At 46.0% G+C, this 24441-nt stretch overlaps 1 protein-coding gene across 2 annotated transcripts in view; it reads left to right on the top strand.

Moving 5' to 3' along the window:
* The first annotated feature begins 4316 nt into the window (after nt 1–4316).
* Nucleotides 4317–24441, top strand: part of LOC135365881 (titin-like) — a 162534-nt gene continuing 142409 nt past the window's right edge. For both annotated transcript variants that reach the window (XM_064598565.1, XM_064598566.1), the window contains exon 1: nt 4317–5060. In XM_064598565.1, the coding sequence (XP_064454635.1) occupies nt 4882–5060 (179 nt within the window). In that variant the 5' untranslated portion in view covers nt 4317–4881. The remainder of the gene's footprint in view (nt 5061–24441) is intronic.

Here is a 24441-nt window from a genome sequence, read left to right on the forward strand (position 1 = left end):
TATTTGTTGTTGTTGTTGTTGCTTTGGACTTAGAGTTCAGGCAGGAACTCTTGGGTTAATTTTTTTAAAAAGTAACATGGTTTTGCTTTTGACTTGTGGTTTGTTTTCTGGAAACAATTCAGACTCGAGGATTATGTATTTCCTGTAGTCGGTGGACAACACGTTAAATAAATTGCGCTATATGGTATATTTTATACCGAAAATGAACTATTATTGAATATGTTTTTTTTTTCATTCAACAAATATATCATATTCTGCTTCAAAACACTTTTCAGTATAAGTGTTTTTTTTTTTCTCTGGCCTTTTAAACTTTTTAAGGGAAGATTCGTAAGATTCGAGATTCGTGGATTCGCAGAACCTTCCTTAGATTCGGATTGAGAGAATTATGGATTCGTCCCACCTCTACAGGCAGTAAACCTACAAACAGTGATATAAAAAGTCACGGACCTTCCGTGTAACAATTATTGCGGTTTTTACATCCCACTAGCGTTCCCTAATTTGCGTTTTCACTCTCGACATCACGGACATGCGTGGCATCGCCCGGTATAGGTGTACGTCGCGCCGCCGCCCATGCTAGAAACTCGTTACAAGTTAAGTTACCGTGTGAAAAATGTAACTAAGTTAATAACGAAGTTCTTCAGCCTGAAATGTAACTCGCAGTTACTGAGTTACAAAAAAAAAAAAAAAAAGAACGAGTTACTTCCATGTTACTTCGGACACAAAATAGCATTACGCAGGTGCAGCGCGCGTGACCAGTTGAGTTAGACCTTGAGTTGCCAGCCTGTGGAGGAGTGCAACACGCTGAGATCGTTTTCGTTTTTGTCCAACAATAGACCTCTCACTGTTTGTAAACGAATGACGTCAAAGTATTCGACAGCGCTACAGATTTGGTAGAATTAAACTACGCTCGAAGCTAGAGGTGAACAAGGTCGCGCCCCGAAAGCCACGGTCTTCAGGGTATTACGACATGGTCCCTAAAAGGGACGCGACCCTCGGTCTTGCTTTTCTTTCAATGGGAGGCAGCGAACAAGTGCCCGTTCGTGGAACCCAGCCCCCTCCTTCCGATTTGTTTCGGTTTCTGTCGGTGTACCAATGTCATGATGACGTTTCTCGGGTAGAGGTCTATTCGAACGCTTTGCATCTTATTCCCTGTGGGCGCACAATGGTTCAGCTTCATTTCAATGGCAGCGGTTCTTACTTCCTGAATAAAATACTGTCATTGATCGAATATCAAGTTTTATTGCAAAATGCTATGAAGGAACCGGAGAGAAAGCACGAAAATATGTGGACGTGAGTGAAAAGCTAGTTAAAAGTAACTTGGAACTTAAGTTACTTTGGCAAAGTTACCTGAAAAACGAACGAGTTCCTCTGAAAGTTACCACGGCGCAAAAGTACCGAGTTAAGTTACCAAAAGAAAAGGAACTTAGTTACAGTAACGAGTTACCTCGAACTCTGCTAGAAACCAAGATACAGCAGGAGTAGCATGTTACCCAAGGTGTTTCTTACAAGCTCAGTGCGCTGTTTTCGCACGTCGCAGTATAACAGCCCAGACACGTGTACGACAAAATGTACGGCTTCCCGACGGCGACGCTTCGCAACGCAAAGCATCCTGGGACGGATTCCTGCGAAATAGGTCGTCGCAGCGGCTCTCTACGACACGCGTGGCAGCGCGACAAATCTGCTTGGATATCTCCGCTCCCGTCGGTGGGTTGTCGTGCGGCTGTTGTGACGTCACGAACGAAGCAGCCCATGCTTCTGCCTCTCTGGTAGATGTAGGTGGGTCCGAGAAAAAATGGCGGACAGTGTGCGTTCTGAATAGAAAAAAGTGGCTGATTTCGTCGCGTTGCGCCTTGAAAGTGAAATGAAATACGGAAGGACTTGTTCTCGTTTACTGTGTTTTATTATGTGAGCAAATTTCGGTTTGTTATATAGAGTGTAAGCGAATGTATCTCTTGCCCCGCTGTTATAGCAGCACGGCGGTTCAGAGCGACATGTCGTAGGGACGTCGCCGTCCATGTGTCTACGGATGCAGCATGCGACAAGTCGTGACACGAAACTGTGGGACCCGTCGCACGACGTGTCGTGCATTTTGTCGTGCATGTGTCTCGCCCTTAAAGGTACTGTAAAGCAGTAGACAAGCATAATATGCAGGTGATGTTTCTAGAGACTTTGTTGCTTCTAAATACCATATGCGGAACCATACGACCGACAACGCGCTATAAATATTTTTAATTTGCCATGAAAAATACGGCGTGGTGGAGCGGTGCGACGCCTGGAGTCAAACAACCCCCTGTACAGCGGGCAACACTGAAAATTGGTATTACACACTATTACATCGTTAACAACTTCGTTATTTTAGTAACCATATTATTAGTTTCCCTGTTTACCTATGCATTCTGAAACCCCTGGTAACACTGTTTTTTGCAAAGTAACCCAGCGCTGGCCGCTGTTCGATGAAGGGTCTCCCTACTTCTCTGCTGCGCCTGCGCGCTCCTTCTGTTAGCGGCCTCTTTCAAACGAACAAACTCTCTCTGTGAACCTCTGCGAACAAACAAGTCCCGACGCTGTCTGGCTTCTTGAACGTATGACACATTTTTTTCAACGGCTCAGCATTTCATTTCAGTTCGCTTATCCGTTTATCCTCAGGTGTGGATCGTTGTGTGAACTGCAAGGGCGGATTTTATGGTGGATTGTGGTGGATTGTTATGTCGGGCCCAGTGTTATACGCATGCAATGTGGTTGCCGCCGTATGTGGCAGGTGTACGGATTCATTTCGAATACCTAGTACAGTGTTGCCTAGATGGTAGTACCGGTAGATATCCCGGCCAGTTCCCACATACAGCGCTTCGCTTTATAGCGCTAGAAAATAGCTATCAAAATCTGGCACTGTTTTTTGGCTTGCCGTTCTCACATATACAACCGAGCACATAGCTCTATCCTGCTGGGATCACGGGATATCTCTTTGCGACGTGATGCACCGGTACTATCGTGATGCTTACTGTCGGCGTCGGGTATCCGCAGCATGAAGGGGGAGGACACTTTCGATGCTGTGATTGCGATATCAAACTATAGTAACCAAACGCCCATGCATTGGCAGATGAAACTTGTGGCCATTTTCACGAAGTCGTCGTCGTCGTCGCCTTTCATTCTTGCTGCTTGGAGTGATCGGAAGAAGAACAAAGCCCAGCTTCCGCGACGTCACGACTGAAAGAAGCTCACGTTTGGTTAAAGGCCAGTTCCCACATATAGCGCTTTGCTACATAGCACTAGAAAATTGCGCTATATTTTCCTCCTCGCATTGCTAAAAACCGCTATAAAACCGCTCTTTTCGAAGTAGAGCCCCGGTCAACTTTTCTAGCGCTATATTGAGCGGTGAGTATGCGTTAACCAATCGTGAGCTTCTGTCAGCCGTGACGTCGCGGAAGCTGGGGTTTGTCTTGCTTCCGATCACTCGAAGCAGCAAGACGGGAATGCGACGACGATGACGACGACGTGAAAATGGCCACGAGTTTCATCTGCCAATGCATGGGTGTTTGGTTACTATAGTGTGGTATCGCGATCACAGCATCGAAAGTGTCATCCCCCTTGATGCTGCGGATACCCGACGCCGACAGTAAGCAATCACGGAAGCACCGGTGCATCACGTCGCAAAGAGATATACCGTGACCCCACCAGGATAACGCTATGTGGTTGGTTGTATGTGAGAACGGCAAACGGAAAAAACAGCGCTAGGTTTCGAGCGCTATTTTCTAGCCCTATAGAGCGAAGCGCTATATGTGGGAACTGGCCTCACGCGACAGGCTTGAGCGGTTTGAGCTGAGCGGTTTGCAGCACTGCGAGGAGGAAAATATAGCGCTATTTTCTAGCGCATTGTTGCAAATCGCCATATGTGAGGGCTGGCCTTTAAGCGCGCTCTGATGGAACTGCGCTTTGCGCTACCATGTGGTTCGCTCCGAGGAGCTTTTTGTGTCATAGGTGCTTTTACGCAGCGTATACGCGCGCTGCTTTAATTCAATGGTGGCGGCGTCTCTGCGCACGTGGCGACCGTCAAGATCACGCCGCCGTAGTTTCCTTCCGCGATTAAAGACGCGCGATTGTCATAATCCCCTCGGCCGTGTGTATTCTTAGCGACACGTCCTCCCTGGCTGTCGCCAGCAACGCAGCAAGCAACACGTATTTTCCATGGTTCCCCAGACCAGTATTCGGGTAGAAGGGGGGGGGCGCCCGTATAGTCTTCTGGGTAAAAGAATGCATGCGTCTTATTTGGGAGACATCTTCCCGCTGCCAAGTTCTCATTTTAGCGACCGCTCCCGGGTCGAGTGGCTGCTGAAGGAGACGCTTTGAAACTGCGTGTATCTGAATTCGCGGCTGCAACATCTCAGCGGGATCCTTGGATTGCTGCGTGGCTGCTGTGTCCACCCCCCCCCCCCGAGTGGTGGACGTCACTGCTTCCGGTGAAAGTCTTCGAACATGGTGCACAGCCATCGTGTGACCTCGTGTGGTGGTGAAGAAGGGCTGTTAAGGTGGTTCACCGTTATTTTATGCAAATCTTGGCTTAAGGTTCAGCTGTGGCGCCATTATTCGAAACGGTGTCTTTGACGACAGTTATTCTTTAGGTAGTTTGTGGATTGGAATTGCCGCGCGCAACGCACTGGCTAACTTGCGCCGGGTATACGGAGCTGTTCAGTGAAAACTCGGTGATACCACATTAACCATACCTCTGAAGAAGAAGTGTTTCTAGGAGAAACTTATCAGCGTTTGTCACCAACGTATCACGTGTCACGTGTGCTGTCGCCGAAACGAGCGAACCTGCTCTGCAACCGCCGCGATGTGCTTTGTGGTGTGAGCCAGTGCCTGTGCGTTTATCAGTAATCATCCAAGATGACGGTAAGTTACCAGTACGATGTGGCGTCTCATTCGTCTGGTGGCTTCCTTCGGCTGCTGTGTCGCTGGAAAGGCAGCGTCTGGAAGTTAGTGTACACGGAACTCTTACTCCTCACCGTCCTTTACACCACGTTATCCATGCTGTACAGATATGCACTCGACGAGGCAAACCGAAAGTAAGTGCTCCCATCGCTTCTCTATGCATTGATGTTAGGATAAGGGCGGGTAACGATGCACTGTGTTTTTATGTGACACCAGAGGGCGTGTCATGAGGCATTTCGTTGTGACGCTTAGAGAATTGAATTCGTTTGTCATTGGGGAAAAAGGCGACCTCGTAGTGTTTTCGACATAGCACTTCGAACACTGACTGTTCGACCCGTTTGCTGCATATCCGGGACTTTCTTTCTGTGCTTTTTTTTTTTGTTCAGTATACCGAGTAGTTTCGCAACCAGCAAAGTGATCCGTCATTGGTTTCAAGGACTTCAAAAGTGCCGTTGAACCACGGTTGGGATTTTTTATACCTATATACAATCAACAGATCTTTGGAAGAGAGGGTAACATCGATATTACTGGCTTCAGTCATTCGTTCTGCAAGTAATATTTGTAATATACAGGGTGGGTTCTATAAAAAGGTCAGTCACATTTTCAAGCGTGGCGCTGTACCTGCTTGGCAGATAGACTTCTGCTGCCATGCAGTGGATAATTTATGCCAGAGAAACCGACGAAAAAATTGTGCTTACCAGCTATACTGTATAACAAAATAAATACGGCCACGCAAACTTTCGTCTTCGTGTATTTCCTATGCGCTATACCGTTGGATGGACGCGAATGTTTGCGTGGTCATGTTTATTTTGTTACACACTGCTTGGTAACCACAATTTTTTTTGTTGGTTCCTCTGGTATAAAGTTTTCACTCTGAGGCAAAGGTAGTCTGTTAGTCAAGGAGGTATCGCGTTAAGGAGTTGTCACGTCTTGCGCGAAAATGTGACTGACCTTTTAGAGAACCCACCCCAAAATGGTTTACCTAGACTGGCAAGGAAGGGGATCATTGCTAAAATTTATTTTATATCACAGTTACATATTAAAAATTGTTATTAAAATTTATTACAATTATTATGAAGTCTATGCTACAGCTCAGGAACAGTCATATTTATTGATGAACAAGGCAAACCGGCACCACGACGGTGCAAACAGCATGACAACTGAAAGAACAGTTCAACCCGAAACGTCAAGTTTTTATGCTGTTCTTATCGTTGCAGTGCAGGTGTGCCTTGTTTAGCAATAAACATGGCTGTTCCCGGCCTTTGGGCTATATTAAGGTTAAAGTGCAACAGCTTTATCATTGCCGACATGTATCTAAAGATGAAATGGCAAAGCCTCCTCCTGTATGGTGAGCACAGAAGAGAGACGCTGGAGGTGTCGTCAAACACTTGGATGGTATAGGGGGAGTTCCGAGTAAATCACTGATGTAGAGAATAGAAACCGCACGGATACAAGCAACTGGACCATTTCCGACAACGCGTATGCGCATGCCCAGCCCTTGCGTCCGCCATCTTTGAGTGGAAAACATCGCTACGGACCCACCTGCGGGCGACTGTCATGTTCATTGTGGGGAGATTATCGGTTTCAAGGTTACGCGGACGTTTCAGGTCTGGTAATGAGTACAATGCGCTTTCACTCTTTCCGCATTTTTCTTCCAATCTTCGTTTGCTACTTTCCCACGCAACGTACGTGCCAGTTCGTATAACGTCACCATTATTGAGGGGAAAGACGCGACGTTCGACATTCCACCGCCAGGGGCGACGCGAATATGGAAAAGGTCCATTCGCATCGCTCAGTTACTTTTGTGTCATACCTGTAACCGAACTCGTTAATGACGAAGCACATTGTCGCAGAACTCATTCCTTTCCTGCGTCTGCTTCGTTTGCGGAACTTGCGCAAGATCCCTGTTATATACTCGAGTTGCGATGTGCCGTAAGCTTACGGCCGTATCCTTAAACGACCCGATATCCGGCTTCGACTCTTATGAGTGGAGGACAGAACCGCCCCTCCACTTGAGCAGCCGTATACTATGATGTAGCGCTCGTGGAAAGCCGTTTGTCCTCTGCTCGGGGTATTTTCCAGTTCAAGTCGACGCAAAAGGAAAACTGGTCTCGACGAGCATTTCGACTGGACGGTCCAGCCGAGGATTGATTCAAGAATACGACCGTTCGTTTTTCCGTTCTGTCCTGATAATTTTGTTTTCCCCTCCAAACAAAAAGGTCTGCAATGGGTACGTAAATGCGTATCTGTTTAACCTTCCTTATCTACGCGGCGATCACTATACGCATTACTTGTTGCCAATATTGGTACGAAAGACCCCGTAGGTTCCCGTCAGTCACTGCCGTTGTGGGGGCGAATTCTTCTGGTCAAGTGGTGGAAGAAATGTTCTCGCTCACGGCCGTGATGTTGTCCCTGCTTTCTTCCTACCAATATGTAGGGTTCCGACTTTTCGGAGTTTTCCTTTTGGAAAATTCGGAGGCTGTTTATCGGAGATTTCAACTTTTCGAAAATTCGGAGTTTCTGGGAGAAATAAAAAGTTTGCAAAAGGAATGACGCCGATTTCGGAGTATTTTGGACTAGTCAACGCAGAGACAATGCAAAGGAAAGAAGTGCAAGAGTGACTGAGACCACACGATATAGGGCACGGATGTTTTGCTACCCAGAGCTATTGAAGTAAAAACTAGCGCATTTGCACAAATTGTGAATGGTGCCCAGGCTCAAAATGAGTTGCAGCTGTGACGAGCACAGAACTGTTCTGTGCCAAACAAGCCCAGTGCCCGGGGACAAGTAGAGTCACGACGGTCGAGGATGCATAGAACAGATGGGACAAGGTGGTGGTGGTGATGGTGAATGGGCTCGCCGTTGTCGGCCTCACAGAGGTGAGCAACGTCACGACTGACGCCCCGGGGGAATGTGCGTCCTGGGTCGACTTCTAGGGGAACTGTGCCGACATATGTCTGAAAGCGGTTGAGGAAAACCCAGGAAAAACCCCAGGCAGCACAGCCGGCACAGAACAGATGGGACAAGTGTGTGCACAATCCTCCTTTTGGGCCATTCATGCGAGGATCAGCTTGAATTCGAAAAGTAGGTGTGGAAGAAGGGGGGAGAGGGGGGGCAAAGGAAGAAGGAAACAGGAAAAACCGTAAAGCCGCCACGTGGACCTTGGACATATCGGAGTTTATGGGATAAATCCGATTTTTTGCAAAAAAAAAAAACATCGGAGGAAGTTTATCGGAGTGTGTCGGATAAATCCGAAAAGTCGGAGGCTTATATACTTATATGAAACCGGCAATAGACGGCAGGATTGTTATCGCCCTCTTCTCTACACCTTGCGCCGGTAGCCTGTGATGTAATAGAAGAGTGGTCGCGGTAATACGGTAAGAGTGGAAGACGTAAATACCAACTGCGCACCAACCGCAAGTTCTACAAACTCTGCAGGCTATTTTTTTTTTTTTTTTATGTTAGGCTGACCTGCCTCACAGGTAATAAGCCCACCATTCGTCGGGAAAGTGCTGATGGTCCTGCGCAGCCAACAGGAACATAATCCCCGTCTATTTTTAAGCCGGCGTGTCAGCGAGGGGCCTACCATCGCTACTTTTGACTGACGCACGACTCACATGTTCCGTTTATTTCTCTTTCCGTCATCAGCCACGAGGAAAAACAAACAAACAAAACGACTCGAAGTTGATAACTTGTCACTTTTGCTAGGACGAATTTTAAGGGGGAAGATGTATTTATTAGAAGAGAAAAAGAAAGGAAGAAAAATCGGAAAGGTCAGCCAAACAGTGTGTCGACCTGCTGAATTTTAAGGGGGTCACTTAATAAGTTCCAGTTTTCGAGCAGCTCCTGTCCCGCAGGACCCATGGTGGGAACAACAACGACAATTAAATTATGAATGGTGATGTTAGGAATCGACGTTGCGGTCAACAATATTTCGGTTAATCGTTTTGAGCTGCAATAAGTAGCCGAAGAGTAGTCTAATCGGATTCACCAAAACACCACTGTATGGCTCCCGACGGCGAAGACCTACTAATGGACTACCTCTCTTGCATGGGAAACAACTCATACGTATGTAGATGGGTAGAAATCCAGCGAACCGGTAGAGATGTAGGAAGGGAGTTGCCTCAGGACAGAAGCCGCCGATATTTCGAACAGAGACGGTTCTTCTTCTGGGCCCAGAAGAAGAAAAGTCTCTGTTCGAAATATCGGCGGCTTCTGTCCTGAGGCAACTCCCTTCCTAACTCATACGTATATTTTTTTTGTTTCTTTGTATAATTGCCGGGGGGTTCGAAAAGACGGACTTCCTGTCTGCCGAAATCCGACAGGTGCGCTTCTTAAATACGGTCAAACAAAACCAGTTTCCTTCCATGCTGCTTTCGCTTGCATTCGCGTGTGACTTCTTCAAGATCTCTTCTCACTACTGCATACAATTTATTACTGCTTATTGTACTTCTCCAAGGTAAGATGCAATCCCTGACGGCTACAACGGCACCTGATGCTTATTAACAAAAAAGGAAACTGCATTAGAAAACGCCACATAACGCCAAGTGATGCAGGTATTAGCCGTTACCACTTGTCAGAGGCAAGCAGGGCACTCGAATTTGCGGAAGCTCGAGAGTCAAGCAATATATGATATCTTTTCTTTTAGGAAGGAGATGGCAGTGCTGCATATGCCTTTCTAACTGCTACGTTCTTGCACTGGTTAAGCTATTGCAGATGTTACTAAGGGTTATCCTCAATGAGCATACACGTGTGCCAATGATGGCCACGTATTGCTTCTCAACACAGGTTAAAACACATCAATACACTTTCACACAGCAGGAACTCAGCAGAATTTCACGTTCAGATTCAGCAAATCACAGTTCATGAATACGAATAAGGTGCATATGATGATGGTAGAAGGGCAATGGTGCACCAGTGGCCAGGCTATTGTCAGTCTATAGAAAGTCAATAGACAGGCAATGGCAGATATCCATTTCCTTTCTATAGCAGGTTGTCTATAGACTCTTGCTGCCAATCTCCCATTGACAAGCCAAAGAAAGGACACACGATAGTCCAAAATATGTCTGTAGACTTGAAACGGACAGGCTATAAATTCAATAGTCCAAAGGAAGTCTATTCAGGAAATAGGACGTCCAAAGGATGTCAATAGACTGGCTAAACTTATTTTTGTAAGGGAATTGTTTGTAATCGCTTCTTGGTTCCTCATCAAAAGGGTTGAGTGATAATTTGTACTTCGAAAAGTGACTACACCTGTTTCCTACGCGCCACTCCACTCCATCCCACTCCGAGAAGATAGTGCATGTGCGATAACCCTCTCGTCCTTTTGAATCCTCCGATAGCAGTTGCTCATTTAAAGGGTGGCGAAAAACAACGGAATCTGATATAAAAACAAGCAAGCTGTGGAAGGCTATTCCAACCTTTTACTATTTGTGGGAAAAGCGAATAACGAAAGTGAAGCGAATGGCAGACAATACTGTTTTTATCTTGTCATTTTCCTTTCTGTGGGGTTCATTTAGGGGATCTTTGTGAGGGCTGCAGAATTCGTCAGGTGACGAATTCACCATCCTCCCTATTCAAACTCAAGTTTACAGGGGTTATCGGTCCTAGGAGAGATATAGCGAGGCAGGGACTAAGGAAGAAGGGTGGATAATGGTGGTGGGCAATAATAGAACTTATGAAAAATGTATCGGTACTACGAAGTAAAAGAATACGTAAGCCGGCCGAGTGATACTTGAGGGATAGGGATCATTATATATAAAAGAAGGCGAGTAGCCCGGTTTTGGACACATTCAAGTAGATTAACAAGATTGGCCTGATAACGGTCCCAGACGCAAAAGCTTTATCAAAGTTTAAGGTGTAATGGCGGTTATACAGATGCCACAAGTTTGACAGAGGGGGTATATTTTGGGGTTGCGACGGCGATAACCAGGCTTCCGTTTGGCCTCGCTTACGACGGTGTATATATGCTTGACCAGGAAATGTATACGATGTGATATATGATGATAAAGGACGACGAAGACAAAGATCATGGCCTTGATATACTACGACACACGAAGATAACGACATTTAGAGGCATCGAGAGAAACAAGCCAGGTACGGTAGCAAGGTCATTCTGGAGAGTTATTTGTTTAGACTATAGGGTCTTATAGGGCGGTCGAGAACGCTGTCTAATATTGCATGTTATGGAATTCCGTAATAGTATATACCGCATAACGTTAACCACAAGTATAAGTTTATCCCTAGGGCTGAATGCGGGTAAGTAATTTCGTACCCACACCCGGACCGTACCCGCATCCGCGAAAGCAGTGCGGGTACACCAGCATTTTACCCGGAACCCGCAGCATCAATGCATTTCTACTTGCAAACAGCGAAGCTGCGAAACGAATCATAAAACAGAACGATATCATCCACAATGAAGGTTACTGTTGAGCGTGTCATGCGTTCAACTGCTGACTTGGTAAAGGCTATAGTTCAATCTGACCGCGACATTGGGAGATTCCAGATAGATTTGAGTTGAAACAAAAATCGGAGGAATTTGCACGCGAGCGTGCTGTTTGGCTTAATGATCGGTGTCAAACTTGTCAGCTTTTTAAGCAAGCGTCAAATGTGCTTCGGTGAAAGGTAAAAAAGCACGAGATGTGCGAGAAAGTTTACTTTTGCAGTTTTTTTTTTTCAGTGAAAACTGGGAAAAATGCCAAAATTAATGTGGCAAGTCAGGGTGAGAAAAGGTCAGTTTAGTGGGAGCGGGAAATGCGGGTTTATCCCCACTACTCGTGAACGCATTGCGGGTGCACCCGTACTTTACCCGAAACCCGCAGCGACACTAAATTTTTACCCGCAAATTTCGAAACTGCGCTGGTATTTGCGGGTAACCGCGGGTAAACCCGCACCCGCGCTCAGCTCTTGTTTGAGAAAATTTATTAGACGACTCATACTATAGAGCACACTACGAGTACTAATACTAATATTAATACGCCCCGCAAGCCGTTAAAAGTGCGCTAATCCGGTGGCAGGACTGTCAACGATGTAAGGGCACTGGGCATATGATGTTCGTATGCCGCCGAGCCAATTGCCAAAAAATTCTTGCAATCCGACAGTCAAAAAGTACGTGGTCGTTCGTCTCAACACAATTGCAGTACGGGCAATTGTCCGTCGGGGTCAAGTACCATGTCTAAAGGCGGTCCCGCGTGGGTTGGATGCCCCATGCAAAGTTCCACACCACGTCACGCAAGGGAGCAGGGAGCCACGAGCCTATGGCTGACGCCCATGGAACTGTTCTAACCTGCTGAAGGCGTCCAATCCAGTTTGCGCTGACCTGCAGTTCGCTCCATAAAAGCTCTTTGTCACCACATTTACGCAGTGTGCGATTTTTCTCCAGAATCTTACTCAGACACAACGGCCGGCCTGTCTAATCCTCCGGCCGGAGTCCCGGAGATCACTGACTCAAACGGAATAGAACAACATATTTACTCCGAAAAGATGGCTAAGAAGCAAGCGAGCTGGTGAAGTTGGTGCATAATGTAACACCTCGACACCTCACAACACTCACACACACTTCGTGTTGTGTCTGTCCCTTATTTCTTCCCTAGTCTCTCGGAGGGGGGGGGGGATATATTTATTTGAACAAATCGAAAAAAGAGGGAAAAGGTCAGCCAAACGGGACGGCCGGCTTGCTATTCCGCTAAGAAAAATAAACGCACTATGCATATGTATTCTTACATGCGAAACCAGCTACAACAGCAATGGGAGTATAGATGACTCGAAAAGAGAGCCAAGCAGACGGCGGAGCAATTCACTTTGGAGTTCCCAACCATTTGAAAGCATTGCTCAGTAATTGTCGTAAATCTTTTAACGATAGGTCAATTGTAATTTGTAATCTACCAGAAATGCTTCACGTAATACTTCGCTATCACGTAGTAGTTTCCCAGAGCGGTCTCTCCTGCTTCCTTCCGCGTACGCCTTGTGTGATCAGATGAAGCGGGCAAAATGCGAACCTTGAAAAATTATTGATGAGAGAAGTTCTCATAAGTGAGAGCTTTGTCGCGTACGTCATCGCACATGACAAATTCTGCACGGTGATACATAAAGACATCGGAGACTGGGTTCCACCTTACAGTCCCTTTAAAGAGCTCCCGCTAGGTCTAAATAATCCGCGGTCCACGTATAGCACGGCGCGACGGATGTAGGCTGACTAATCTTGCGCGCCCAAAAATGAAAAATGAAAATTACAGCAAAGAGTGCTTGACTCTTTTGGAAGAAGAAGAAGGAGGAGGAGGGGAAGTTGTCGGTGTTCCGTCGGTTCGTGACAGCCCTGGCGATGAGCACACTGGAAGATGAGCTGCCACAGGTGGCGCTTTATTTTTGAAGCGTGTGAAGACACAATAGTGACATCGGTGCCGGTGACACTTGCCGATTAAAAATCCACCCCTTCTACTGGTGGTGGGGGTGAAAGGACTTGCCGTTGTTGGCCTCACAGTGGTGGGCAGCGTCACGACTGACGCCCTGAGGGGAATGTGCGTCCTGGGCCGACTTCTAAGGGAACTGGTGTTGACATATGTCTGAAAGCCGCCGTTGAGGAAAAACCAGGAAAGAGCTCCAGACAGCACAGCCGGCACCGGGATTCGAATCCGGGTACCTCCCAGTCTCGACGTGTTATATGGCCAGCACGCTGACCACTGAGCCACGCGAGCTGACCTTTACGACCCGCTGAGCTTGATAACAGGCTGGTTGGACACTTATCGGGGAGTGCGTTACATACTTGTTGTTTGTTTGAACAAAAAAGAAAAAAAAACGAAACAAGAGAGGAGAAATTGAACTCGTCTCCCGAGGCTCTATTTTGCGCGCTCAAACCTGTCGTGCTGCATTGCAGAGCGCTGTCCGAAAAATCCCCTCGTGGTGGTTCTATTTTGAGATATTCTCAAAACATTTGGAGGACCTGTTTTGCGCCTACCTTGCGGAGTATACACCCTGAGGTAAAGCGCGCCGGATAATAGAATCTGCCGAATATATCACGATACCAATGATTCGGTCTCATCTTGGCATACGTCATTCGACATGGCATCACCGTCTTACTGTCGGTGTCGTATTAAAGGCTTCCTGCTAATTCGACACCAAAGCTCAATATTTATTCCAAATCCTACGCTAAAAAGGAACACTGTGGCTAATCGCAATTTGGAGTGTTTTACAAACAACAAATTGTGTATTTTAAAGGAGCTCTGAAAGCCATCTAAAAAAATTTCCGTTCCGAACGCGTTGTGGAAGCAGGTAACTTAACTTGATGATTAACACGAAATTTGACGATGACTGAGGCGTTCCACCCCCACAAGGCAATACTATACCGCGGTAGTTCTGACTTACGTTCGTGGTAAACTTGAGACGAGGACAAAGGAGAGGCACCAAGTTAGGCTGAACTCACAACTTTATACTGTACAGGAAAGACTACAGGAATGACTAAAATCGCTGCTGGCGGTTTACCACGAATGAATATGTACCAACTACCCCGCATGGCTACCTGACTTACGTTATTCGAAGGAACCAGTGACTTGGAGGATCCTACTTTTTTGCGCAATGATAAAGGCAACTGTGTAGAAGTGGGTCGGGTACCGAGGCTGGTCAAGGGCGAGCCCTGCACTCAAGTTTCAATCGTGGGAGCTCGACGGTATTACGTTCGCGGAATCAAGGTTGAGATTACGATAATGTGGCTCACAGGGAACACCACAGTCGTACATTGCTCAAAAAGTCTAGTAATGCTTGTAGGACGACAGAATGTATGTTCGTGCACCGCAAGAAAAAAGTAATAAAATTGGGAGTAATTGTAGTCCCCTATTACTTGTCCCACTTTAGTCCCCTAACCCCGTAATTTACTCCCCAGGACTGCAAACAGTCACTCAGCTTCTCAAATGGTCTTCGAATGCAACAGTCCGTAAATATGTGTTCTTCGTGAATTTCATGGAATAAAGGCTGTGTAACTTAGCTAAGTGGTGAAGGGTGCTGACTTGCTGGTGCACAACTGCAAAGGGGACGAAACACGAGACAGGGAAGAAAGACACAACACACACACACAATTTCTCAACAGCTTAGCTTCATTAAAGCTTAACTAACTTAGCAATTTTCGCCCCCCACACAGCAAGAAATAGTTGGAGGTTCTTTCTTTTGAAAATGTGCCCGATTTTAATTCGAGGTATTTAATTGTGTTTAGTCGTGTATATGTGCCTATACTATATATACTTATGCGTGTCAGTACTCCACTTCGTACCTGAAGAAGCGTAGTCCTCCACGCGAAAGCTTGTATCAATTAAACATAAACAAAAAATTTCAGTGCCGGTTTCTCCAGTTTTGTTTATGTGATCTACAGGACTTGACTCCCCTCTTCGTATACACTTGGCGTCTGCTATCCAAGATGAACCGTTAAATCGGCACCAGACTGAGTTTCAGTGGTCATGGTTCCCGAATGCTTTGCCTATAGAGCACGTTCACACACAGCATTATTGCTCTCACAATGAGAATAGCTTACCACGGAAAAATGAAACGCACAAAAAGAGTCCCCGAGGATACGGCTGTAGACATAGAGTTACAGGTACTGTAAAGCAGTAGACAAGCATTATATGCCGTTGATGTGACTAAAGACTTTGTTGCTTCTAAATACCATATGCGGAACCATACGACCGACAACGCACTATACATATTTTTAATTTGCCATGAAAGATGCGGCGTAGTGGAGCGGTGCGACGCCTGGTGTCAAACAACCCCCTGTACAGCGGGCAACACTAAAAATTGGTATTACACACTATTACATCGGAACTTCGTTATTTTAGTAACCATGTTATTAGTTTTCCTGTTTACCTATGCATTTTGAAACCCCTGTTAACAGTGTTTTTTGCGAAGAAACCCACCGCTTTCCGCTGTTCGATGGAGGCTCTCGCTACTTCTCTGCTGCGCCTGCGCGCTCCTTCTGTTCGCGGCCTCTTTCGATTCGAACGAACAAACTCTGTCTGTGAACCTCTGTGAACAAACAAGTCCCGACGCTGTCTGGCTTCTTGAACGTCTGACACATTTTTTTTCAACGGCTCAGCATTTCATTTCAGTTCGCTTATCCGTTTATCCTCAGGATCGTTGTGTGGATTGCAGGGGCGGATTTTATGGTGGATTGTGGTGGATTGTTATGTCGGGCCCAGTGTTATACGCATACAATGTGGTTGCCGCCGTATGTGCCAGGGGTATGAATTCCTTTCGAATACCTAGTACAGTGTTGCCCGTAATCTTTAATTGTAATTTTCTAATTAATTGCACCGTCGATTGGAATTAAACTTACGCTGTTTTTGTTCTGTGGGCTTGGATTATCGAAGGAGCCACATTAAATGACATTTGATCGGTGCTGCTTTACAGTACCTTTAATATAGGAAGACTAGAGAACGTAGTTGGCGCGCCGTCAATGGAATTCTCCTATCCCCGAGCGTGACCGCCCGGGCGCAGCCATCCGTTGGTCATGGGCAGTGTTAGTGGATGAATTTCTGCCCCCTAACTACAGCGTAGCTGCTCCGTTTGTTGCCAGCCCTGTGCAGTCACGTGGGATAACAAACGGGAAAACGAGCCGATGGAGGGAACGACGTCCAGCGTATAGGAAGCGAGGGAAGTCGGGTAATTGCGTTGAGTACGTACGAACCTTCGGGATACGTGGAGAATTGAGTAGTGTTATCGGAATCGCAACGTGATCATCATATCAAACGTGAATCATATTTTATCTATGATATTACTTGGGACACCGCCAACCCTTCGCTTTCCACCAACACAGATGAAGATGTTTACCGCCTATGACCTGTTGAAGTGGCGTTTCTATTGTGGACTATGCTTTGCGAGCGAAATCAATAAATCGTTACCCATTGTAACAAATGTAGGCGTGTATTTCCGAAGACAACAATAATCCAAAGATGAATACACACAGTAAACCGCCATTTCCATGCTGCTCTGCGAACCAACGGGAACCGGAAATGGCAGAAACGAAACCACCTGGCACCGTGCACCCGCCATTCCATGCTCTGGTCTGTCGGGTTTCGTGATTATAAAGTGACGAACGAACAACAGCACACAAGCAAGTGATGTAGTGGGAAAATATTCACTGCTTATTTGTTCAACGAATACATATGATATAGCCACATAGTACGCCGAATTTAGATAGCAAGTGATGAATTTAGGAAAACGAGCGCGTCAAGTTTAGCGGAATAAAGCAGCCAACGGAAGGCAACGCCTTCCATTACCAACGGATGGCAGCTGCCTTGTGGTCACGCTGTTTTGAGCGCGTCCGACCCCCCTGGCTGTAGAATATGTACAACTGCGCCAATCTACAACGTTGCAAGCTCATTGGCCGAGATTGCGTGCGCGCTCCGACTGGTCGACAATGTTTTGAAATCGCAGCAGAGCAAGCGTTTGGGCTGGTTGGTTCATGTTGGATTAAAAACAATTAAAAAAAAACAGTGCTGGGTAGGACGAGGACAGAGGATAAAACTTCACTTGGTTGCAGTTCAGTGCCGGTCCTTGTCCTTTTATCCTCTGTCCTCGTCCTAATTTTAATTGTTTTTAATCTAACTTGAAATCGCATTTTGTACGCGCGCATGCGCGTGCAGCGTCCTGGCGGCCGTTTCAGCATAGCTTCGAAATAGCACGTCTCAGCCGGCAATGCGTCCTCTTATGTACCTTGTTTCCCTTGTGTCAACCGACAGAACAGTTTGAAGAAATATGTTCGCGTGTTTATTCATGCGTCAAGTGCGATTCTACGCGTGGTGTGCTGTTTCTATACACGACTATTATCCCACGAACAGTCTATCAACTGCGGAACTGGAACGCTTCGTGAGTTGGAGCTATTGGAGAGTGAAGAACACCTTCGGGCGCCATCGGATCTCGAGGGCTGGCAATAATTACGTACCACACAAGCGCTTTCCACTCTGCAAACAGCGAAAGGAGATGCTCATCATATTCGTTATCCTGAAAGGCGAATTATGCAACTGTTCGCAAGCACTGCTTGCGAGATCATCCTCAGAATGTCATTTTCTCTATCCTTGTGGTTGTAAATCTCTGCCATCTTTTGTGGCACAACATTTCTTTTTCTCTTTCTTTTTTTTTTGTGTGTGGTTGAGGGGTTCCACTCGCATTTTTTGTCCGTACGTGAGGTTCCAGCGAGTCCTTTCTTTGTAGCTTCCGCTGATGCAGCTTCTGATGTTTTGCCCAGTCCTGCCGCACACGGGCAAGATATATCTCGCACTTTTCTGTCATGAAAGGCAACGGTGACTTTGTGCGAACTTAATACCTCTGTCAGACAGACTCATTTAGTGTCACTTGCACTTACTGTCATTCGTGTGCTAGCTGTCACAGGACATCTTTTAGTGACACTCAGCAGAATGTGCACTAACGATTTAATGAGTTCCCCAAACTCACTTTACTTCTCTTCGGCCGAACAAGTGTATAGCCTCGACGGCAGGCTTTGTGGCACAGGTAAAAATATTGGGGGGAAAGCGAAGGGTCCGGACACCTCGGCTGATAAGAAACGTTTCGGGGGTTAGGGATTTAGCACATTGGAAGATCTTCATGACAGCGGTTCCTAAAACACGATAAGCCTTTTCAAGTGGCTGACGTAGTGGGTGTCAGTGGCTGTGGAGATAGGCGGATGTGGGTACATGTCGTTCCGCATGCGCCAAGAAAGCAGAGCGACTCGTGTCGCACTTTACGGCAAGCAACGGAAAAGTGTCTTGACTCCATGGCATCTGCCCATCGAAATGAAGCGAGAAGCTGGAGACATGTGCGCAATCGTCTCGCCGAAAGTTTCAGAAGACGGCTCAATCATCAACTCTTCTTCACTTGGAATCTTCCCGCCGTGAACTCCTAAAACGCAACTAAAGTTTCCCCGAGGTAAAAACAGCGCGCTGTACCGACGTGCTGCTCATTGCGTGTGGATCCTTTGACATTAACGTCGGGGACGGCAACAATGGATGGTTTCTCGACTCCACGAAGGAGACGTGTACTATTTGGACATCGTGGATGATATGAATGTGCCGACCACACGCAAGGGCACAACGATAGACTGTGTGTTCGCGAGAAGTATTAGTGTACGTAGCGTGGACTACAGCAACTATTATTACTGCATGAATGAGGATGAGATGAGGTGTTTCAACACAACAAACCCATTATCTGCATCGCTAGAACTGAAGATCACCCAGACGACAAGTTATCGTCCGAATGATCGTGTACGGTGGCACGTTCAGGTTCACGTCGTTAGGAGTGAATACCGAGTTCTAGCAGATCGTAAGTTCTCACGATAACGCCTGAGAAACTCCGATAAGTCAGTCGGCTTACATCACGTTGCTGATCTTTGATTTGACAGCTTCTTTTACCTGTCGTATCCATAGAGTGTTTCCGGTCTGCAACTGTCAGGTAATTAAAGGGTAACTGAAATTAATAGATGCTTATTAAAGGTTAATTAAATGGGCTTGCATAGAGTAATTGAAAGTGTCGAACCGGAAGTCAAGTATATACCAGGGGCGCGTTGTTCACGTCTCTCCCCTGTCGTCTTTAGTGGTCGTCGTCCTTTGCCTCTCCCGTCAGACAAAAGACGAGGGGCGACCAGCAACGAGCTTTTAACGCATGGTGGTTTTCATTCTTTCCGCACCGTGGCTCAGTGACCATACTCTCAGTACCAGACGCTTGGTGCACGCGCGTAATCTATATAAAAGTGTAAGAAAACGTCTTTTATCTGATGTATTAGTTTGCTTTGAAAGGTACATAATAGAAAATAGTGAATATTATCAATTAGAGACTGTTGTGCGTTTCATAATTGTTGTTCAAATCGCCAACCCCTCTTGTCGTCTGCTCGTCTGTGGAAGTTCGCGCGCTTTTCAGATCCTCTGGGGACAGCGGCTCCCGTGTCAATGAGCCGAAAGCAATCGCTTTAGAGACCCGCTTTTGTTCTCGCCGTGCACTGGAAACGCCAGTGAATTGAAAACACATGTTTCTCAAACGCGAAGTTGGCATTTTATTCCACAGCTTCCAGCAGTACATGCTCGCCCTATTTACGTGTTGGAACTTGACGCACACATGTGTCGTTTAAATTTCTGCATTCAACTTCTTCATGCTTGCAGAAGCGAACGAAGCATGCACATATGGTACGCAAACAACAACAACAACAACAACTAAATCATGACTATGGCCTGGGGTGATTCACCGCTTGAGAGCAGTACACTACCCCATTGCACGAGAAGCATGAGATGTGAAATATGAAAATGAAGTTATGTGCAAGTACAACTCTTGAACTCCCGTCCTCTGGTTGCGCAACGCTACGTCACACAAAAGGAAGAAGCACATGAAAGAAGTGCCAATGGTCCTTGAGATGCAGGGGAGGACCCTACAGCGTCTGGAGCAAGCCGGTAGCGGAACTCCAAGAACATCAGAAGTCCTCGGCGGTGTTGCGCATGGCTCTGACATGGGCCAAGAATTGCAGCCAGGTTGAACGTCTGTCGGCTAGCACCACTTAGCTGAGCACAGAGCTGGCACGCAATTGTTAGAATACAACGTCAAAACACACATCAACATTACGCCGAGCCAGAGACTCGGGGCTACAACTTTACGTATTTAACTAAGATTTAATGACGCGTTTACAATGTGTCCTGTACCCGCGTGTGTTCTCATAAATCTTTATTCTTACCGTGGAGAACGAAGTCTGAGAATCAATAGAATCACACCTATAGAATGTACTGAAAATCGGTATTTGATCACCGCACCTTTCTTTCTTTCCTCTCATATTAACCACTGTGAAGTGGGGTAGTGTCCTGTGGCTACCACGGGGAAACATCCCATGTCATCATCACTTCTTCATTTATTGTTGTTGTTGTTTCTTTGCGCCGGATGCTGCACATAGCTGGCTCACACCAGCTCTTGCACGAACAGAACAAACAGACCACTTTCTTCAAGTTCGGAACATTGTGACACGTTTTCCCAAAAGCAGTCTCCACTGCACTGCTGAACGCATCGCGAAGTCTACGTAATTCACTGGCTGCTACGCGCTCGCGTATTCCTATACGATAGCAAATACATCTTGGAGATCTGCCATGTTTGCCCGCAGCACCGTGCTCGCAGTGACCAAGCGGGAGCCGAAAGACGAGAATTCTTTCGTCTCTCCTTCGCGACGACCACATGGTTACGACGAGACTGTCGTAAAGTCGCGAACAACCCAACTTTTGGGCGCGGGAGACGATGCGTGCCGCGTGACCGCTCCGCTGTCATGACGACCAAGACGAAAGACGACACGGAAGAGAGGTGAACTACGCGCCCCAGAGGTGGATAACCGGAAGTCAGGTTAGACCGGAAGTGGAGAACCGGAGGTCGAGTTGGACCGGAAGTCAAGTATAGATGGGAAGTGGACAACCGGAAGTTGACATTCGGAAGTTAAGTATGGACCGGAAAAGGCGTTCAATGCCAACACATTTCTCTCGCATTTACCGCTAAATTGCCACTGATTTTGTTTTTCACGCACTCGGCTCGCATTGTTTGTGCGCCCTTTCACACAAATGTATTGCATCCTGATATTGATAAAAATACGAGATAAATGAACAAGGGGAAGAGCGGTGTCCTCTGACGTAGGCCACCCTCAAGGACAACAGGAAGGGAGTCGCCTCAGGACAGAAGCCGCCGATATTTCGAACAGAGACTGTTCTTCTTCTGGGCACCGTCCTCATCATTGGCATGGTATTTAAAGGGTTAGGTGTGACGTTAGGTGTGACGTGTGACGTGACCTTTAAATACCATGCCAATGATGAGGACGGTGCCCAGAAGAAGAACAGTCTCTGTTCGAAATATCGGCGGCTTCTGTCCTGAGGCAACTCCCTTCCTACATCTCTACCGGTTCGCTGGATTTCTACCCATCTATACTCAAGGACAACAGCCTTACAACTTACAAGTTAGGGAGACATCAGTTTCTGATGTCTCCGCAGAATTATGAGGTCCGCATTTTTTACCATTCCGTGATTTCAAGCTATGACTGTTAGACCTTCATATCGCGTCATTTTTGCCTGCCGTGGCTGTGAAAAAAAAAAAAAAATATATATATATATATATAATCGGTGCAAAACATCATTGACTTCTGTACAACTTTTTGACTATTTTCACCATCAAAAAACGAACTAATGTCATCAGAGTAAATAATAAACGTGGTTACTGGGCATATGTTAACGATGTCGTTTATATAAATATTGAATAATAAAGGCCCTATTATGCTTCCCTGGTGTTCTCCGCACGAAACATTCTTAATAGAAGAAGGACTATTGTTTGCAACAACACGTTATTGTCGGTATTCCAAGTATGAACTAAGAAGAGAAAAACAGACAGCACGAATACTATATCGAACTAACTTTTGTTTCAAGATAATATGACAAATAGAATCGAAGGCCTTTGAAGACTCGACGAACACACCCAATGTAAGCTTTCGATTTTCAAAGTTGCCAAGAATAAACTCTGTCTGTTTTCAGTTGATCTTTGTCTATGAAACCCGTATTGCGAGACTGTGATAAACGAATTTTTTTCAAGGAATGATAACACCTGTTGTATATGTACCCGTTGTTGTACCTGTTTCGCGGGGCTTTGAGAAAACTGGCAAAGGTGAGTTGTGCCCCTGTTCAACAGCCTGTTCAGGTTGTTCCACATAACATTTGAATGCTTAGTCGACTGGGTGTTGCAAAACAAGTTAAGGTAATAGTTCCTTTTGTCATTTTTTTTAACAGTCAGATTTCTGAACTTTTTGTATTCCTGTAACTTCGCTCCTTCCTTTGTTTTCACGAAGCTTTTATATAACTTATCTTTTTGCCGTACAATTTTTAACAACTCTGGTAACATCCAAGGTTTACGGAACTTTTTGTTTAATGTTTTTGTCACAACAGGAAAACGTGATGTATATACCGTCAAGAACGTATAAAAAAATGCACCATAATCTTCATTGGGGTCGTCGTAAGAAAACACAAAATTCCAGTCAATGCTGCAAATATCGTTTTGGAAAGCTCGCAGTCTATCTCCTGTAAGAAGCTGAAATGGTATCTTCTTTCGCCTTTTCTCGATAACTTTTTGTGCAATCAAGCATCATGAATAGAATATTTATTTCGCTTGTCTACGAAACGCTCAAAATATCACAAAGCCTGACTGCTGAAAAATCTCAGACTAGTGTGCCACATCAAGCATCAAGCTGTTTATTCTGTATTTTTGCATAAGTTTCTGTGCCTCAGCTGCTTGTATCTTCTTTTGTTTGCTTGATAGCTTTTGGGAATAGCAAGCCTACACCGTGGCTAACCTTTCCCTTCCCTTTTTTGGTACTTTGCATTAAACATATTCCTCCCCCCCCCCCCTCCCCAGCGTATGATCGCTAACATCACTTGTTACAACACAGGTATTTAACAATGACATGTAATTCGTTATAAGCAGGTCAAGTAGAGTTGAAGAGTATTCTGTAACACGCAGTGATGGCCACTAACTACTTCTACAGTAGTTTAACTATAACTACTAACTACATCGCGATGGAGTAGTTTAACTAGTAGTTCAACTACTTTTCAGGGGAGGTAGTTAAAACTACTTCTGTAACTGCTGCAATGTATTTTAACTACATCTATAACTACTTAACGTTGTCCATCAACACCAGTCCCATTCTATAGTTTGGACACCTAAATATGAATCCCAAGCAGCGATAAAAGTGACGATTGAGTACACATGCACGGCACAATTGCTCTGCACCTCCGTTCTCATCAAACAAGTAGCTCAAGGTAAAAGTCGGAAGCACAATCGTGCCGCGAAATTGGAAGTAGTTGGCGCCTGCAGTAACCCTACCTACTGTAGTTAACTACTCGAAATAGTAGTTTAACTAGTAGTTGCCACTACATTTCTGCAAGTAGTTGATAACTACTGGCCATCACTGGTAAAACGCGCAGGTGTAGAAATTGTGTTATAAAAGCCATATCCATAGTATAACATTGCTGGTATCATATGGTTTCATTTGAGATGCATGAGGTAGTCGCGTCGTGAAGGGAGACGTAGGAAACATAGCGAGGGACAACGCATGAGGCTGTGAGAGAACGTGTCGTTATTTTTGGGTTCCCTCGACGGCGTCTGCGCTTCATTGTCCTCGTGAGCAACTTGTGTGCCAGATTCTACGCGTGAGTCAGCGATGAGACCCCAGGAAAGTCGCCGGGGAACAACACATGTCTTCCAGGTTTGCACTGTCTGGAGAAGACGTCGGCGTAGCAGCTGAGGAGCACCTTCTTTCGGAACAGCGTCCGATCGGAGACGTGAGGCAGGCACACATGTATGACAGTGTAGCTGGTTCCAGAAATAAGCGTCGGGGTCGACGATTCATATAATAAATAAACCCGAGAAGTACGTCGGTCTCCGTTAAGTCTGCTTATAGGCCCGGTTTCACCAATACCGATTAACATTTGAACCGAGATCGACGGTCCCTTAACTCGAATTTGACACTTAACTCTGCTTTACTAA

This window comes from Ornithodoros turicata, chromosome 8, assembly GCF_037126465.1.
Source record: "Ornithodoros turicata isolate Travis chromosome 8, ASM3712646v1, whole genome shotgun sequence".
Classification (NCBI taxonomy): domain Eukaryota; kingdom Metazoa; phylum Arthropoda; class Arachnida; order Ixodida; family Argasidae; genus Ornithodoros; species Ornithodoros turicata.